This window comes from Alligator mississippiensis, chromosome 3, assembly GCF_030867095.1.
Source record: "Alligator mississippiensis isolate rAllMis1 chromosome 3, rAllMis1, whole genome shotgun sequence".
Lineage (NCBI taxonomy): Eukaryota > Metazoa > Chordata > Crocodylia > Alligatoridae > Alligator > Alligator mississippiensis.
This window is the reverse complement of record NC_081826.1, coordinates 92,503,100-92,522,987: the sequence shown is the minus strand read 5'-3', so window position 1 is coordinate 92,522,987 and position 19,888 is coordinate 92,503,100. Positions and strand designations below refer to the sequence as shown.

The window sequence follows — 19,888 nt, the reverse complement described above, 5'->3', positions numbered from 1 at the left end:
CAATGGTTTCCTGCATCTGGTACAGAGACAAATTAAGGAAAAAGCAGTTGTGCCAAATGTAGAGGCCTTTCAACCAGTTTTCTATGGCTAAGAGACTGGTCTACCCCTTCAACTGGTTACAAAGATATTCCTGGAGGTGTGGGGAGTCCATTTAAGAAACCACTTACCTTACCCTTAAAAGTAGATGGTCAGTGAAGTTATTGCCCCTGTTCCCTGCTGAGTATAGGCCTCCACCCTGAATTATAATAAAAGCAAATTTAAAGAGAAACTCAAGTTTCAGCAGCATAGTCAGGATCCTAAGTCTGATTGTAGGAAGGTGAGCACATACAGACCCTTTCTATAATTTATAGGGGGCTGGGGCTATTTGTTCCAGTTGATGTCTGCACTGGAACAACCTGTTAAGTCATTTCAGGAGTGGTTAACCAAGTTAAGCAATAAACGGCATTTATAGTACAGGGTCGAATCTTGTTCTCATTTGCACAATTTAGCTTAGACCATGCAAAAACATGTTGGACTAAAACAAACCAACCAACCCCTGCATCTATCCTGGAGAGAGAGAGGAAAAAAAAAAAAAAAAGAAGGCTCAGAAAAAGACGTCTAGTTCCTCTAACGAAAGTAGCACCCCTATTGTATAACCTGGGAATAAGACACTTCTTTGCTAACTCTATTCAGCTGATAATGTGCAAAATTATTCCTTCATCATAAGCAGTTTAAATAAATCTTGTTCTTGACATATCAACTAAAGGAGGATTCAGAGTAAAAGTCTTACCACAGTTTTCTTAAGACAGGATGGAATTTTAAACTATTTTCTTAACCTTGCAAAAGGGTTCAGTTCCAGCTTGTGATGGGCCTTGAAATTATTGTGAAGTAATCTGCTATATCCTTCTCCAAAAAGGATTTTGCAGATACAGTGGATCTATACTTGAGTTTGTTTTCAAAGTAAAAAATTTGGCACAATACTAAGATATATAATCATATATCATATAATCTACCACTTCCACCTCATACAGTACAACTAGAAAAATACTATACAGAGATTTGCAAAATATTCAGACACATACACCACCCCCAATTAGAGGGAACCACAGAACGTTTAAAAAAAAGAACCAACATGAAAGCAATGGGGAGGTGGGGAGAAAGAGAGAGAATTGGACACACTGTTTAAAAAAAAAAAAAATAAAAAATATGGAAGTGATAAAGTGGTGCTAGCAATGGATACAACAGCATTTTAGTCATCTGATATGCTCATTTTGTTTCATTCAGTTAGTTTCACAATACCTGGTCATTTGTTACTGGAATAGAGACAAAATAATTTGGCATCTCCCGTGGCAGTTTGTTAGATGTGGGTGGTTTATCTTGCCTTTTGTCCTCCTGCTGCTGTTCCTGCACCTGGTCCATCACCTTTGGTCCTATAGTCTCTCTCCCTTCCACTTCTTGGGCCAGCCTCTGGGGAACCACTACCTTTGACTCTTCTTCCTCCTGGCTCTGGTCTTGTGCCTGCTTCTCCGGCCCTTCTTGACTTGGCACTTGAAATTTCATTACTTCTGTTTTTTCCACGTCCTCATCCTTCTCTTGCTTCAGCTCAGTCACAGTAAACTCCCTCTCATCTCGGTTCTCTTGCTGCTCCTGCTCGGTGGCCTGGGACTTTTCCTCACCTTGGCCCTCAGCCTGGAGTGGTGTCCCCTGTGGCCTTTCTTGGTCATGGCCTACCTGTGGCTGTACCTGGACAGTCACCTGGAAACCCACCCTACCTTGACTCTGCTGCTGTGGCTGCACCTGTACAGTCACTGCACCCTGGCCTTGTTGCCATTGTTGCAATTGCACAGTCACTTGTGGCACTTCCCATCGTTGGCTCAGCAGCTGCATCTGTGGCTGCACATTCACAGTCACCTGTGGGAACTCCAGTCCCTGCACCTGTACAGTCACCTGTGGGGCCATGCCTCCTTGCCCCTGCTGTTGTTGCTGTGGCTGCATGCAGACAGCTGCCTTTGGATCTGTGTCAGCTTGGTGTTGGTTCCAAGTTGCCTTCAGGCATTTGCTGCTGGGTGGTTTGTGCTCCTTAAGGAGCCTTGGCCTATGGTGCTGGACCTTTCTTCTCCAGAGTTGGTTCCTCCTCCAAAAGCACTTCCTCCTCTTTTGGCATTTGAAATGGCTTTTTAACGGAACTGAAAAAAATAGCAAAACACTTCCATCAGTTATGATGTCCAGATATAGCTACATATCCATGATTTAGTATCGACTCAATTCTACAGTCCTAAAAAGTTTGGGGACTGTAGATATACCACTGCAATACAACTCATTTACTACGTACAAAGATCAGACAGACAGATGCAAAGCACTCAGAAATGCCAGAAACAGCCCTGCAACTCTTTTGCATATGAATTATGATATAATCCTACATGCTCAAATGCTGTTTCTTATACTGAAGCAGACTTCCTGTGCTTCCTATCCCCAACCTCTAGCATGTCTTCCTTCATCCTGTACATCTCCCTCACACCCATTCTTCTTCTTTTCACTCCTGAGCAATCCAATCAGGCATCTTTCCTCACTTCATGCTACCAAAATATCATCAGGCAGGGCAATAACAGCATAAAAGATAATTGTTGTGGGTAGTTGCAGTATCTGACCCCCAGCAGCCCTGGGAGCTAAGAGGAGCAATTACAGGAAGAATTCCAGCTTAAAAAAAAAAAAAACAAAAAAACATTTGAGCATGCTCTGTCCTTAAGCAGCAGCAATGCAGATGGAGTCTTCCAAGGACTTCACTGCTCATCCTCAGTTAATAATTTATTCATGTTCTGTAAGTTGCCATTTATTCATAACAGTCAAATTTGGGTGGATTTCATAGGTGCAAAAAATAAAATAAATAAAATAAAAATAAAACAAAAACAAAAACTATGCACCACTCCCCATAACCCTCTAGGGCAATGTTCTTGCCAAAAAACAAGGCTATCCCTTTAGCTCATGGAGGGTACTGTAGTTTTCAATGGAATGGTTAAAGTTACGGGGAAAAATTATTAAGAAAAATATTCATTTTATTGTTCAAAGCAACTGAACTTTATCAGATTCTTATAATGTAAAATTTCATCCCAAGGATTACAATTTGAGTAAATTAGAAATAGCTGAAGCTGGGGTCTTAATGCAAGTGGTAAGCAACCTGAAGTAATACTGACAAGTCCTTGTATGCAATGTTATACTTGTCATCAAACATCTCAGGTTGCAGAACAAAAAACAAAACAAAACAAAAAACCCCCCAAAAAACTAAAAAACAAAACAAAACAAAACAAAAAAAAAAAAAAACTTAGTAAGTGTCCCGATTTGGCATGAAAAAAAATCTTGTGATCTTCTGGATGGAGGCGTTTTCATGAAGGGTTAACTCTTTTCTAAAAGCAAATTCAGTTGTCACAAGTGTTGCCTCATGTCTTTCATCTTAAAGATGATGATGGGTAAAAGACTACAAGTTCATACAAGATTATACTTCCCAGAAGTTAGTTATATTTCAAATCTAAAGTGCTGTAAAAACTGTGGTTCAAGTCAAATGCTTAAAATATATAAGTGATACTTCTATACAAAGGAGACATCATAATTGTTAACTAGTTAGAAGTCAGATATTACTTGTGACTTATAGGCTTTATCAAAAGATTGGATTTCAAGAAGAGCATTAAATCATTGCCATATTAAGTCTCTGATTGCCGAGTAGATAGCCTGGGATGAGTGCTGAAGAGGCATTATGCTTACTTTCAAATATCTCTCTGATGTCAGCCTTAAGAAAGGGGAGCTCTGCCATTGCAGCAATGTCCTCATTTCTCAAGTGAGAAACTAGAAGAAACCAAAACATGAAATCTCAATATTAATATTAGGTTACATGTATGCAACTTCTGTGATAGACTTATGTTTGTTCATAAAAAGTTATCAGTGTACATGAAAGGGGAAAGAAGTGATGAAAAACCAATTAGTGTGTCCATTAGTCTTCCTTCATCTCAATTTAGCTTTTAGCTGAAGCCACACCAAACTACAAAGTTACACCTCAAGGGTATTATAGTAAAAATCTTAGTAAGTAGATAATGTTTCCAGTCAACTGGAGAATATGAAACATACTAGTAAATATTTTAGAAACATTGTAAATAGTATTTGGAATATTTTAATTTTAAACAAATGTTATTATGTAGGTAGTAAATTAACTAGTGTTTCTATTTTGTTGCCATTTAACTACAAGGCTCCCACATAACAATTTGCTCTATGCTTTAGCATTCATATACATAGCACACCCCTCCAAGCTTCTTTCTGAAAAAGAGGGCTTAACATCTAAATTGTACAACCAAGACTCTGCTCTGTTCCACACTCTGCAGCTCCGGAGACCCTGCCAAATGCTTGCTGGCAAAGTTCTGAAGTAAGTATCTGGGCAGCCCTAGAGCTGGATACCTTCCAGCCCTTGGGCAATAGTTGCCTACTTCTCACTTGATAGTAAAAGAAACAAACAAACAAAATCTATAAACTGTATCCAAATTGATGCCAATACCTGCACCAATGTATAAGAGTCATGGGGAAGAGTAATTTAATGTCTTTGGCTGCATCCAGATGTGCATGGATATTTGGTTCCATACAGACAACTAGTGGCGGCTCATCTTGTGCCGCCTCTAGTTGTCCCTGGGGAACACCCATGCTAGGCACGCCCTGTCATGTAGCAAGTTATCCCAGGTGGTGTAGGAGTGGCTGGGGCCAGCACTGGGCTGGCCTCAGCAGCCATATCCGAGGTCCCGAGGGCCTCCCGGGGCTGCAGCCATGTCACTCCTACCACAGGGAACGTGGCCAGCAGCAAAAGTATGGCTCTGGGTTTGGGTGCCCCACACTGCTACCACATGCGCCATTACACTTTTGACCCCTGGAAATCCAGGGGCAAAAAGGAAAAAAAAGCTAACCCTCTGCAATGCTCCCTTGCAGTGCAGAAAACAGCTGAACATGTGACACCACAGATGTCTGCCATACCACATACCTCATTGGTTAGCCCTGTTCAGGAAGAGAGTCAGAATGACATGCATCTTGGAAAATTGAAGTAGGATTTTGACACACAGCAATTGTTCAACACCCATAACGCTTAAAAATTCAGAATGGCTGCCAGGAAGCACCTCTACACTAGTATTCTTTCCTTAGCAGAGCAGAAACCTTGAAAAACAAAAATAAATACTTTCAAACAGAGCTAAACCAATTTAGACAAGGTCAAAGGACAGCAGCAAGAACCAAGCCAGGTTTGCTGGGGAAAACAGGCGATTTTCTGCAGCAACACTGCCTCTAGTCCATCGAGAATTTTTTTTTTTTTGAACAAATCAGTGAATTTCAAAAGCATCTTCCTTGAAACCCTGGGTTTTTGCAATAGGTCATCAGGGGAGCTGCAAAGAGATTAAAGATAATGGCAGAACAGACCAGGAGGCAGCGAGCTGCCACTGCTCACAGGATAAGGGTAAGGGGTTCCACAGCTGAAGTGCTATGAAAGGGTTCTGCAACTCTAAGAAGTTGGAAAACCACTGGTTTCATAGATGTAGGTTCGGAAGGGACCTTGTAGATCTTCAAGTCCGACCCCCTGCTTGGGCAGGAGGAAAACTGGGCTCAAATGACCCAAGCCAGGTAGGCATCAAGCCGCTTCTTAAAGACCCCCAGGGTAGGAGCCAGCACCACTTCCCTTGGAAGTTGGTTCCAGATCCTAGCCGCCCTAACTGTGAAGTAGTTCCTACAGATGTCTAATCTAAACCTACTCTCCAACAACTTGTGGCCATTATTCCTCATCATCCCAGAGGCGCTAGGGGAAACAAGTTCTCCCCCAAACCCTTTTGGTCCCCCCTAGTGAGTTTATAGACAGTCATCAGGTCCCCCCTCAGCCTTCTCTTGTGAAGGCTGAACAGGTTCAGGTCCCGTAGCCTCTCATTGTAGGGTCTGCCCTGCTGTCCCTGGATCATGTGGGTGGCCCTCCTCTGGACCCTCTCAATGTTGTCCACATCCCTCTTGAAGTGGGGTGCCCAGAACTGGACACAGTACTCCAGCTGTGGCCTGACCAGTGTTGCATAGAGGGGGAGGATCACCTCCTTGGCCCTACTTGAGATGCACCTGTGGATGCATGATAAGATCCAGGTAGCCCTGCCAACCATGACCTCGCACTGTTGGCCCATGTTCATCTTGGAGTCAGTGATACCTCCAAGATCCCTTTCTGCCTCTGTGCTCTCAAGAAGGGAGTTACCCATCTTATAAGTGTGCTGCTGGTTACTACTGCCCAAGTGCAGCACCCTGCACTTGTTAGTATTGAAACGTGTCCTGTTTTTGTTGGCCCACCCCTGCAACCTATGCAGGTCTTGCTGCAGTCTTTCCCTCCCTACTAGCGTGCCCACCTCACCCCAAATTTTGGTATCATCAGCAAATTTGAACAGGTTGCTTTTCACCCCGTCATCCAAATTGCTGATAAAGACATTGAACAGTGTGGGCCCAAGGACCGAGTCCTGGGGGACTCCGCTGCCCACTTCCCCCCCCAGTCAAATATGACCCATCCACCACCACCCTCTGGAGTAGGACCCTTCAGCCAATTTGCAATCCATCTGACTGTGTAGGCATCAATGCCACAGTTGCCTAGTTTTTTTGTTTGTTTGTTTTAAATGAGGATGGGGTGGGAGACAGTGTCAAAGGCCTTGCTGAAGTCCAGAAAGACTATATCCACAGCGACACCTGCATCCAATGCTTGTGTGACCTGATCATAAAAGGCAATCAGGTTGGTCTGAAATGACCTGCCCCTAATGAAACCATGCTGGTTGCCCTTGAGCATCATCCCCAATGCTGGACCATCACAGATGTGCTCCTTGATGATCTTCTCAAAGTTTCCCCAGGATTGAGGTAAGACTGACAGGCCTATAGTTGCCCGGGTCCTCCCTCCTCCCTTTTTTAAAGATGGGGACCACATTGGCCACCTTCCAATCATCTGGCACCTGGCCTGAGCACCATGAACACTTGAAAAGCTGTGCCAAGGGCCCTGCAATAACCCCTGCTAGCTCCCTCAACACCCTGGGGTGGAGAGCATCTGGACCTGCTGATTTGAACATGTCCAGCCCCTCCAGAAGCACTCTAACCCAGTCCTCCTCAACCTTAGGTCTGGAGGTGTTCCCCTCAGTTTAAAATATGAAGGCTCAACTCCTGGCCTGCAGGCCAGAGCCAGCCACCAGAACCATGTCATCTAGTCCATGGGACTGAAAATTTGGCAGTGGGGAAGCAATGGCTGTTTCTCTACTGCTAAAATTTCTGGATCCACCAGAAACACCGCCGTGGGTTAGTACGGCATAGCCATACTATCCCACTTATTCACTGTGCAGGGCCTGATCCCAGTGCTTGGAGGCCAAGTAGGAATACTTCAGGGCACTAGGGCTCAATCCCAGCCTACAAGGACCAGCAGAGGCATGCGAGGCTCAATCCTGACCCCCAGACACGCCAGAAGTGGTACAGGGCTTATGGGGCCAGAAGATTGAGCACCACTGGTTAAAATCATGTAAATCTTAGTTTATAACAGTATTAAACTTTAATATCATAAAGTGGTACTCATAGGCATTGTGAGGGATGGGAGGCAGAGAAATTAATGCTTTCTGTTTTATCAAAAGGGACACCAAGTTTCTGGGTAGATAAAGACTTCTTTTTCTACAGGATTTTACAAGGTGTTATAGTAGATGAAAAGCCTACTATGCATACAAGTGTAATTGACTTGTCAAGATATTGCCACTCTCATAGTCAATGCTTTCTGTGACCAAGAGACGAGGTGGGGGTCAGAGATCCAACTATAATGGTCTTTTAAATTGCATGTTTAATAGCCTGCTATAAATCATCACAGTAGGTCACAAAAATGTTTTCCATTTGGTTTCCAATTAAAACTAAATTGAAAGCATGTCAGCAGATAAGAATGCAAAATGGATTCAGCTAGAGCATCTAGTTTTTACTACTCTGTTGCACCCTAGGAAGTATAAAAAAAATTGTCTGCAGTTGACAAGACGTGGTGTGGTAGAAAAGAACTGAGGAAGTCAGGGTTAAAAAGAGAGACAGACTCATCTGCTGCTATAAGTGATGATTTGCTATTACAATCCTTTTGTCCTTTGTCATTCCTTGACAATTTGTTGTAGGTTTATTTTCTAGGGGAAAGCAAAGAGTGAAAAGGAATAAGAGCATCTGATACACCTGACAGGTAGCCACAATAACAATTCAGGTCAAGTCAGTTACCATAAACTAAAGCTTACAAGTTTTGTATAGGTTAGAGATTTATTCAAGATCTAAACCAAGCCATTTTGGAGTGAGGAGAATTCATCCAAAACCTTCTTTATATTTGTTAAATCAAGAGAAACTGAAGAGTTGTTCTTGACATTTTCATTTATAGTTCTATCCTTCCATTATAAAAAATAGTAACGAGTACCAACTTGCACCTATCAATTTCAAATCTACATTGTAGTACAATACTTAGCCCAGCAGTCTGGCGAGAATGTAACAAAATATATGTTCCAAGTTCCTACTTGATAGGAAGTCACCAATTCTGTACATTAGCTGGTGCTGTACTAAGTTTGTGACCTGTTCTATGACACAGAAGCTTTGAAGGAACAGGGTTTAAAAAAAAAAAAAAAAAAAAAATCCAGAAGCTAATAACAAAAAGATTCTACCAAATAATTATAGTTCATACTTGCACACATTGGATACAACCAGACCTCTGCAAAGGCAATACATACTTTATACAGACAGTTTTTCCTCAGTGACTTATTAAAATTCAACACATTGTCAGAACACACTGAATGAGTTGCTCCCAAAGTACAGCTGAAAGATTAAAAAAAAGTTTGACTTATTAAATAAGCCATTATTAGCATATTCATACATAAGCAGGGTTTAACATTTTGCATATTTCTACAAACATAAAATGATGTTCGACAAAGCAGATAGTCATTTACTGGATTCAGACAAGATTTGTTTGGGGGGGGGTTGTTTGTTTGTTTGTTTTTTTAAACCACACAACAAAAACCCCACAATTGAAACTGAACAGGGATTTTAATTAATTGACTTTTAAAAGACTGTGTAACTTGCTTTGTCAGCTATTGTTTATCTGACATCCTGCCTGAGAGTGAAAAGAAAAAAAAAAAAAAAAAAAAAAAAAAATCAGTAATTATATTCAGTGTTTGAGATTTAGTTACAAGTTTTTCTATAAAATTAAAACATGAGACAAATATCCCTTGCATTTGTGTCAGTAAAGTAGATGCTGCAGTGGCCACCTCTCTTCACGTAATCTAATGGCTGCTCAATGGACCACAATTCATTGGAATCGTGCTGAGCTATAATTCATAGCAAAAGCCAAGGCTGTGTCTCATTTCACTGATCCCATAAACCATTTGGTATTTTTGCAGCTGCATTTTTGGAAACTCTTGGCCACAGCCATAACTGAGAAAGCATTTAGAATTCTCATTGGACTAGCTAAAAATGAAGCAAGAGATAAATTTAAGACCAACTGCAAAAAAGGAACTTGCTTGCATGTACTTCAAATGATACTGACACTTATCATTAATGTTCACATCTTTCTTTTTAAAAAACATGCATTTATTTCTGCTATTTTAAGACACCTGCCCTATACAGAACTAACAATAAGGGATAAGCATATATAGACGGTTATTAAAATATGCTGTTTCATCAAAACTAAGATGCTTGGCGGGAATATATCAGGTCTCAGCAAAAACCAAAAAAACAAAAACAAAAAAAAAACAAAAAAACTTTTGCCAGGGAGGTTTAGGGTACTGAGCAGAGAAAGAAAGCCTGTTGGTAATACCCTTAGAATGTAGGAAATTTTGGTTCAAGTCCCTATGCTACCTGAAAAATATGATCTGGGATGGGAAGTACAGTTCCCCATCAGCCAGAAAGGATTCATCTCTCTCTCACTTCAGGCATTTCCTACCCACCATAAAAACAGATAGGCCATGTATTCACATCCTCTTCCTGCTGCCCACAAGGTCTCTGGGATTTGTAGTTCACAGCAGCAGGACTCTGCAGGGTTGCTCGTCACTTCCTCTTCTTGTTTCTAGGTGTCTCTGGGATTTTTAGTACAGGTCACAGCCAGCACTAAGTGGGACAGGGACACCCCCCTTCTGGCCCCAGACTCCAGCTGGGGTTTGCTTTGGGGGGGGAGGGCAGGCAGCAAGTGAGCCAGCCTTCACTGCTCCAGCTAGGGAGCAGATGAGCAGGGCCAGCCCTGCTGTCTGGAGCAGACAGCACAGCCCAGGGCTGAAAAGCATGCTGGGGGACTGTGATTTAACTTGAACTAGGAAGGGGGCTGGGACAGACTTTTCATAAGCCTGTTTGACCTAGATCAGTTAGGTCTGATACTAAATTCAACCAGGTTTATCTTAAACCAGTTCTGGCCATTTTGAAAATGGTTTATGTGCACCACACTTCTATTCTGTTATAGGTTTAAACAAGTTTATGATCACTTAAACTGGTTTGTGTGCAAATTCTGTCAGGGGTGGACAAAATGGCAGATCCAGCCAGCAGTGTACTCTATTTCCCAGCAGCCCCTGCCCACATGTCTGGGGCATGTCTTCATGAAGACCCCAGCTACAGCTGCACTGTGAGGACACAAGGCTGGGGTTGCCATGGAGACTGGCCCCAGCCACACTGGCAGGGCAGGAAAGGGAGCTGCTCCACAGCCTCTGGGATCTTGGTCCAGACCCAGGGCAGAGCCACGATCCACTGCCTGTGAACTCCTGCCCAGAGAGTGTGCAGGCTGCAGATCGCAGCTCTGCTTTGGCCCCCAACCATGCTGCCCCCATCACAGGATCCCAGAGGCTCCGAAGCAGCCCCCTGCCAGCACAGGTGGGGCCAGCCTCTATGGTGACCCCAGCCTTGCACTATTATAACACAGCTGCAGCTGGGTTCTCCATGGAAGCTGGCCCCAGCCATGCAGGCAGGGGCTACTGGGAGATGGAGTCCACTGTTGGCTGGATCCAGCCCACAGACCACATTTTGCCCACCCCTGCTTTAAGTGTATAGCAAAGACAAGCCCAGCACTGTTATAAAAACAGTTTTAAAGTATCCTACTCACTTGAAGCATTGTGCAAGTTAGTGTTGTAAAGCTAGATACTTGGTTTTCAGTTCTGCTAGAATGATGACTTTTAAACAAAAGTAAGGTATAAGCAGTAATTAAAATGGCATGGAGTTACAGGCTTTCCCATGACCAGCTGCAACAGTAATCCTTATCTAAAGAATTTACTCAGTAGAATGGTTTCTCTTATATACCTAATACTCACTTTCAAAAGATGATTGAAAATGCAATATGCACATGAATATGAATATATCAAAAGACTATGCAAACAGACACATAATATTTGTAAGCACCAAGCCCTTAAGTGAGAAGGCATCATGAATGGTTGTTTTTTAGAATACAAGTATTCTGTTTAACTACAAAACATGTCCTTCCAAGCCAAGTACCAACACGCATATTCTGCAAGTTGTTCCAGACTCATACCTGCATGGAACACCACTGCAATACTTAACTTTTAGGTGCCAGGGCTAGAGTAAAAAATGCAGAATTGAACGAGTTAAATCATCTCTGCTTCCCTGTCCCAGTGCATGGGAAGCATTAGGGACTTCAGAATGGGGCCTGCAGAAGTCAGCAATGTTCCCTCTAAGGAGTAGTGGTCCACCAGTAAGTGTCCCAAAGTAAGTGTTCAGATGGTAGTGGGCAGGGTTTGGGCCACCACCCTTCTCCATGCTGACTGCTGCCCAGAGCAGCACAGTGGAGTGGTGTCCAGCCCAGCTCCACTACACCAAACCTGCTCATTTTCCTTGCTTTTATCCGTGTCCTCTTACTACCTTCATTAACCTGCTTTGGGACCCGATTTATGAGTCTACCTTGTAAAAAACAAAACAAACCAAACAAACAAAAAAACCCCCACACCACACAAATCAAGCCAGTACTTTCAAAACTCTTCCAATTGCTTCTTGAGGCCACTGGTGTTTGCTTGTTCAGTGGCAGATCTTGGCAGTGCTTTGCCTTTCTGTGGCAGGCTGGGAATTCTGCTTCCAGTTTTCTACTTGTCATGGTCCACAGCCTACTTTTTGCATTTGTTTTTCTTGGAAGTGTGAAGCATTAACTTCAATACATTTTTCAGGTACCCACACCCCAATTTTGTATCTGTATTTTTCCCCCTCTCCATGGAGAATTGATTCAGTTTCCCTGTGATTTACATCTTAAGATAGCCTCCAAAACTAGATTGTGCATCTTTGAGCTCACATTTATTTTTTATAAATAAATTTTATTGCAAGTTTTCAGAGCAGCAAGAGCTGGTTGTTGGGTTTTACTTTTTTTTTTTTTTGATAGAGATTGTGATTTTTGATGCCAAATACAGACACTTCTGCTCTATCATCATGACTCTGACAGATGTCATGGTGCAAACAGTGCCCTCTGATTGCATGGGTTATTGATCTTACAAGCTGTAAGCAGGCAGCACCTCCTCCCCGAGGTGAAGCAAGGCAGGGATGGGGGCTGGCACTGGCACAGGCTCTGGGGAACTGCTCCACTCCCCAGCCTTGACGCCATGCGCGTCCTTGCTCCCCAATGTGATGCAGGGGAGTGGAGCAGTTCCCCAGAGCCAGCAGAGCTTGCACCAGCCCCCAACCCCAGACCCCCATCCCGGGGAGAAGCAGCTGCCTGCCCTGCATGACGATCAAGGAACTTGCCTTCAGTAAGTGTCCCACACTGGCCCCAGTGCCTCAGCCACGCTGTGTCCAGCTCCTCTTCAGGCAGGTGCACAGCCTTAAAAAGTTTGTGCACAGCAAGATTTTTACTTGTGTGCAGCCGTGCACATGCGCAGCTTAGAGGAAACACTGGAAGTCAGCACGCTGAACAAAAGTCACCTCATTCGCACCATATAGCTGCTTACAGCTAGCCAATATGGGAACACCGAAGAGAGATGTATCCAAGATCCCACCTCCTCCTGATACTTCACTCAGGACTTCAGAAGAACATGTTGACCCACTCAGAACAACCAGTCCTGAACTTCCTCAAACATAGGTACCCATGCCCTCTCTTTTGAAGGACTGAGCAGGGCTCACCTCTTCTTCTAAAGGAGGTCTGGAAGAAGGAGATGTTCACCTTTCATGTAGCAGCTTAATGGTTAGAGCAGTCTCCTAGAAGCTGGGAACATGGGCTTAGTTACCTTCTTAGGCTGAGGATATTCAAATCCAGCTTTTTTTTTTTTTTAAACCTTGCACAAGTGACCCAAGTACCAGACCAAAAACCATTCTGATGGATGAAGGAACTCTCCATCCTTCTACAGATATTGTGCTACTGTGCAAAAAACCAAGGGTGTAAACACACATTACGATTACTGTGGAGCAAATTGACTTTGTAATAAAATTGGAATGGATCTCCCATGCACAGCCCAACTATGGCAAGTCTCTTCTTTCCCCCAGGGAAGTGTTACCCCATGGGGGTAAGGGGGTGGCAGTGGCAAAAGAACTATGATAATTTAGTACAGAGTAAGCTCTCAACCAAGATATACAATTCATCTCAGGATGGGGCAATTTTGATTGGCAGCATTAAAAGAAAAAAACAAAAACAAGTCAGATAAATTGTAGGTATCATTTGCAATTGCCTTTAAAAAAAGAACTGATTTAAACAAGGGAAGAACATGCCTCGAAAAAAAATTCAGATTGATATCATTAGTATTTTGTTGTAGTACCCGCAAACACTTCCTTTCAAGTGTTTTAAGCATGTAAGCAGTGTAGATCTTGCACAATTTTAAACCATAACCTCAACAACTTCTTCCACTCTGCAAACAAAGGCTTCTGTAGAGTAGTACACTTTCTGCAGTTTATCCTGAATAGGTCAGGATTGCCCCAGTGCTGGTTATAAGTTACTGCTTTTCTGAGGAAGCACACCAGCATGCATAAGGCCTCACAAGAGAGAGAGAGAGAGAGAGAAAAGAAAAGAAAAATCGATGAAAAGGTTTCTTATTCAGACTTAAGAAACTACCTCTGCTTTGATAACTAGGAATAAATTCTGCAAAGTACATGTCTTTTGTCATTAAGAGGAACACTGCCCCTTTAAAAAAAAAATTTAAAGAGCACTTTATATCTGCACTTGGGCAAAGAATAGAAACATTGACTTGAAACAATCAACAATACCAGAGCAACTGGCATATTTTGTTTTATTCAGTTTCATATTTGTATGTTAGACCACAAATTCACCATCTAAAATTAAACAAAGCTGCTATTTTGCTCTCCAGAACTATGCCATTATAGAAGTCTCTTTAAAAGACTCTGTTCAACACATTAAATTGTTTTCCTTAGCAACTTAATTCTGTATTACTATTCCTTCCTTTTTTTGGTTGAAAGCCAAAACTTCAGACTGCAATGAAGTATACTAATATACAATGGTATGTAAGTTAGTAACTTTTGGTGTTTAGATGCAGTGTTTGTATAAGCATAGGAATGGGAAATTTAACAACACAATTTTCTGAAACAATGGTGAAGAGTCACTCAGTCACTTCTAAGGCAGGAAAAAAAAAAAAAAGTTTTCCAAAATAAGGAGAACAGCATTAGCTGCGAGCACTATTTTCTCTTGTCAAACTGTAGATCACCTCTTCCCTGAGCATCTCCCAGATGCTTTCTTGCCTAGTTTCCACTAATCATAGCAGCATACCTGTTTTCTGCACAAATTTCACCAGTAGCTCTGACCAAGCCAATTTAAATCCATCATTCATATTGTTTTCTCCACTGACTTCATGCTATGTTTTCACCATTGTTTTTTCAAACAAGTTATAAAAACTGAACAAAGAGTGAAGCTATTTTCATTATTAATGGACGACACACAAAAACTGTGTACTCTCATTCAATATGAAAGCAGTCACTTGGATCACAATTCTTTTTGTATGAACTATTTGTACTACTTTCTTTAGTTCCTTATCTAAACTGAGTAGGTCAGGTAGGCGGTAATGCTCACTATCTTTTGAAGAGCAACTAATCTCATGAACCATGCAAAACAAAGCTGCTTCCCTTCATGCCACCCCAGCAGCTGGTGCCTTCCCCTCCCAGTGGGCTGGGAGGCCAGGCCATAGCAGCAACAAGGGGAGCCAGCATTTTTTTTTTTTTTTGGGGGGGGGGGGCTTGGTTGATACCCCTACCTTGGGGGTCTTTAAGAGAAGACTGGACAGGCATCTGGCTGGGGTTATCTGATCCCAGCACTCTTTCCTGCCTAGGCAGGGGGTTGGACTTGATGATCTGTTGAGGTCCCTTCCGACCCTAGCATCTATCAATCTATGACTTCTTGGGAAGTCACAGCCAAATGCCATTTTTCACAGCAATCATGGAGATGTCACAGAAACCACAAAAATGGCAATTTGCAGAGCCACAATTAAAAGTAGATCCCTAAATACAACTCTTTATTCTACTGCATCTTGATGAAAAGTTGTGGGGGGGGAAGCAGCTCATTCTCTGATGGGTCTCAAAAGTGATTTTACTACAGCTTCTAATTTTCTAAAAAGAGTTAACGCTATTCAGCTGCTGCTGTTACATGCAGCTTTTGCTTGCTGTGGCTTTTGGCAGTACATTAAGGAGGTTCAAATGCACTGGTACTGTTAAAGGGTAAGTTACAATAGAATGAGAATGGCATAAGCATCATAATTCTTTTGTATTTACTCTCATGAAAAACCTCCCGTGCAGTAAAAGACAGCCCAGAGGTCCACAGCAGAAAACACTATTTTGCAGTTCAGCCAGGTCCAGTACACCATTTATGCAAGCATTTTGATATAGAAAAACACCAAACACACAAACCACACTATAGCAGAAAGACGACATGGAGAAAATTCACAGTAATTGCCACAGATTTTGGTAACGATGACCAGCAGACTGTGTGACCAATCCATTTTAGATGTTACAACATCTCTTTGGATACAAGCCCATCAGCACTCTAAAGCTTTAAAGCTAACAGACTAGTTTTTTTGTTTGTTTATTTGTTTTTTTGTAAAAAAAGTCTAGCAGGGAGTTCACAGAAAGGAACACCTATAGGAATTATCTAGTGCTGCAAGATAAGCAACAGCGTGCATTTCACAAATATTCCGCAATTCTGAATTTGCATGGACAGATTTCTTTTCTCCAGGACTCCAAGTGTGGTTCCCCCAGAGAAGAGAAAAGGAAACACTGCTGTGCAATGTAGTCCATGCCTCTAACAATGTGCTCAGTGATTTGTCACAAATACAGAAAAGAAATATATAGATGTTATTCAGCCTTATTATGGGATTTAAAGAGGCTGTAGATCAGCTTTCTACAGAGACAGCAGAGGGCACAGAGAGGTCACATAAAGCTATTTTCAGTATCAGTTGCATAGTAAGTCATGGCACCATTAAAAAAAAAAAACAAAAACAAAAACACAACCTCCCACAACAATAAACAAACAAAACCAACCAACCCACCCACCCTCTGTCCGGTCTTTTATTTCTACTAGTTTCCAACACGTATGGTTTAGAGGGAAAAGTGATCAATGACCTGGAAGATGGTATACAGAGCACCCTCAGCAAGTCTGCAGATGACACCAAGCTGGGGGGAGTAGCAGATATGCTGGAGGGTAGGGTTAGGATTCAGGGAAATTTAGACAAATCGGAGGATTGGGCCAAAAAGAATCTCATCCAGTTCAACAAGGACAAGTGTTAAGTCCTGCACTTAGGATGGAGCTATCCCATGTATCAGTACAGACTGGGGGCTGACTGACTGGGCAGCAGTTCTGCAGAAGAGGACTTAGGGGGTGGTCAGGGTCACAGTGGACAAGCACCTAAACATGAGTCATCAGCATGCCCTTGTTGCCAAGAAGGTTAATGGCATACTGAGCTGCATTAACAGGTTTGTTGCCAGCAGATCAAGGGAAGCGATTATTCCCCCCTATTCAGCATTGGTGAGGCCACATCTGGAGTACTGTGTTCTGTAGTGGGGGGCCCAAAACTGAAAGTATGCAGAAAAATCGGAGAGAGCCCAGAGGAAGGCAACAAAAGTGGTGAGGAGGCTGGGGTGACATAAGGAGAGGATGAGGGAACTGGGCTTATTTAGTCTAAAGAAGAGAAGACTGGGTGGTGGTGGGGATTTAACAGCAGCCTTCAACTACCTGAAGGGGGATTAGAAAAAGGATGGAGCTAGACTGTTCTCAGTGGTGGCAGATGACAAGGAGCAACAGTCTCACATTGCTGCAAGGGAAGAATAGGTTAGATATTAGGAAGAATTTTCTCACTAGGAGGGAAGAAAACACTGGAAGAGCATACCCAGAGGTGGTAGAAGCTCCAACCTTGAAGGTTTTTAAAGCACGGCTAGACAAAGCTTTGGCCAGAACAATCCTCTTTTGAGGAAGGGGTTGGACTAGATGACCTCCTGAGGTCTCTTCCAACCCTAGCTGTTTATGATCAGACCCACATGGGGCACAGCACAGGGCCAGCCTGTGAGCCAGATCCAGCTCATAGATCGTCTCTTTCTTTCTCCCCTCTTCCCAACATCGCTGATCCAGAGGTGGCTCCTTCCAGTCTGGGACCCACACTGCATGTAGTGCAGATCCCAGAGCAGCCAGAATGGGCATCGCATGCAGCGCAGTCTGGCCAGAGAAGCAGTCCCGCTGCATGAAGCGGTCATCCTGGGCAGACTGTACCACACATACTGCCTGCTCTATCCAATCCAGGTGTGCTGCATGGGGCATGGATCCCAAAACTGCTCTCATTGCTGTTCCAGCCAGACTGTGCCACATGTGCTGCCTATTTCAGCTGCTCAGAGATCTTCACTGTATGCAGCACAGGTCTCAGGCCTTCTAGAGCAGCTGCTGGATCTGGTATGCTGGGGGAGGAGTCCATGGGCCTGATGCAGAGTGACCCTATGCCACTCATCCAGACTGGATAAGTTTGACACCCCTGCATTAGAGTTTAAAATTAGTTGGCAAAATAGTTGGTTAAAGAAATTAGCCAAGAAGTGGTTAAGGCAGGGGGTGGGGAAATGAGAATATTGCTGACCTTTTTATTCTTCCTGCTGTTTGCCATCATAATTTTAATGAAAATGCAAGAATGCTGACCCAGCTCCATTTGTTAGTAGCCCAAGGACTACACCCACTTTACAGGTACCGTTGTTACTAGCTAAATACATTACAAGACTCTAAAGCTCCAGATTCTTAGAAGGTGTTTGGGTATCTAAATCTTATTTAGATCAGTAGGAGAAAGCCATCTGGGCCTCTGCATCTATAAACAGCTGGCTTAACATAAACAAAGATGTCTTGAAGGGAAGACACTTTTGAAGAAAAATACTTTTATAGTCCAGTTCTCTTATAACAACATGTAAATGCTTAGTTTTTTTGCAGTTCAGGTGAACTACAGTAAACCTCTCTCCTCAGTTTTGTTGCTGCTGTTGTCTGGCTTGTTTTTATTCTCTCAGAGATCTTGGCTGAGTATGCTTGTTCAAAAAAGCATCACACACACCAACAATTGCAACAGATGATTTTTAAGCCCTCTAAACAAGGATTATTCCTATCTATACTAACAGACAGCACTATGATACATTTCCTGGTCCCAGGGAAGACACCCCAGGGGATTTCCCCTTGTAAAGAGAAAGCAGTATCATATCCCACATTGCTGAATTAAAACAACACACTGAAAACTTTCCAAATGACAATAATTTTTTCCTAGGCAGAGAAGATTCATTTAGCTCCAGCCCACACAGAGTCAGTTGTTAGACTACACCAGGCTCTTTTCCATTAAACCCTTAGTAGTACCATCCATTTCCTAAATAATTAAAAACTAACTCTTTTTATGGACTTGTAGTGTGGGTTTTGCATGTCCAATAAGCTTATATAACCAGTCACAGATCTTCAGGAATTAGGAATACAACAAGAAGGATGTTACAGAATTAGCTAAATACATACCCAACAACTACCCACCTTCTGGAACTGGTAGTAGGCTTTCACTGTAAGAAGTCTTCACATCAGTGTGAGCATTTAAGTCAGAGGACCCAGCTGGACACACTGCCATGAAATTGTTAATTCATCCCTACAACAGCATAGGCAGAGCTAGTGTCCTGTGGTAGGTTTTTAATACCATGCCTGACTCACCTGCTGTAATCTTTGTAATCATGACCTACTTGCACTTGTGGGGAATGAATCAGTCAATCATGGAGCAAACCTTCTACCAGCCATTGTCTCTGGGGGAGAGGGAAGGTAAGAGATTGATATATGTGATGCACTGAACAAATTCTCAAAGGTTGGAGTCTACAGAGTCCTTGATGCAGCCTGCAACAGTGTATAGACAAATTAACCTTCTCTCATTACAAAGTACTTCCTATTCTGACCTGTTTTGGGTTTTTTTTTCTGGTCAGATCCAGAGACCCCAATGAATGCAGCCAGATAAGCATTAATGAATGACTGCCTGGGGGATGATTTTGAACCACTTCCATAAAAATCATTTTATCCCCTACCTAGATCTCCTATTCTCAGTAGTAATCTCTGCCTGGTAATCATTAAGAAAAGTCGCCTTTTGCCATTTGGATATGAACTGGAAATGAGTAAAGAGATATAAGGAGAAAACATGCTTTAGAACTGCAACATGGGTGTCTGCCACAAGCAGCAAGGGGAGCTTGGTCAGGGAGAAGAAATCAAGAAATCAGATAAGGGAATGGGATAGAAGTAGCTCTTGGGTAGGGTGTGGGGCTAATTTGTTGTACATCTGAGAAAAAAGGTTGGCCTCACTGCTCTAAAAAAACCCCCAAGAGTCAAGGTTCTCTTTTTTAAGAGAGAAAAAGATCACAGCTAGTAAGGGTAGTTTATGAAGCTTTTCCAGCATTTTTAGATGTTAGCAGATTGGCAGTAAAAGAGGTAACCTTCTGAATAATT

The 19,888-nt window shown here is 42.6% G+C and overlaps 1 protein-coding gene across 4 annotated transcripts in view; it reads right to left on the bottom strand.

The window, feature by feature from the left end:
- Positions 1-19,120, bottom strand: part of LOC102576314 (uncharacterized) — a 54,653-nt gene extending 35,533 nt beyond the window's left edge. Inside the window, exons 1-3 of one of the 4 annotated variants that reach the window (XM_006270519.4) lie at positions 18,941-19,117; positions 3,736-3,816; positions 1,279-2,165 (exon numbers count right to left, since the gene is read on the bottom strand). In XM_006270519.4, the coding sequence (XP_006270581.2) occupies positions 1,279-2,165; positions 3,736-3,816; positions 18,941-19,031 (1,059 nt within the window). In that variant the 5' untranslated portion in view covers positions 19,032-19,117. Of the gene's footprint in view, positions 1-1,278; positions 2,166-3,735; positions 3,817-4,990; positions 5,158-18,925 lie in introns of those variants that run through there. The other 3 variants (XM_059724222.1, XM_059724223.1, XM_059724221.1) reach the window with 3 other exon arrangements.
- Positions 19,121-19,888: the final 768 nt, after the last annotated feature.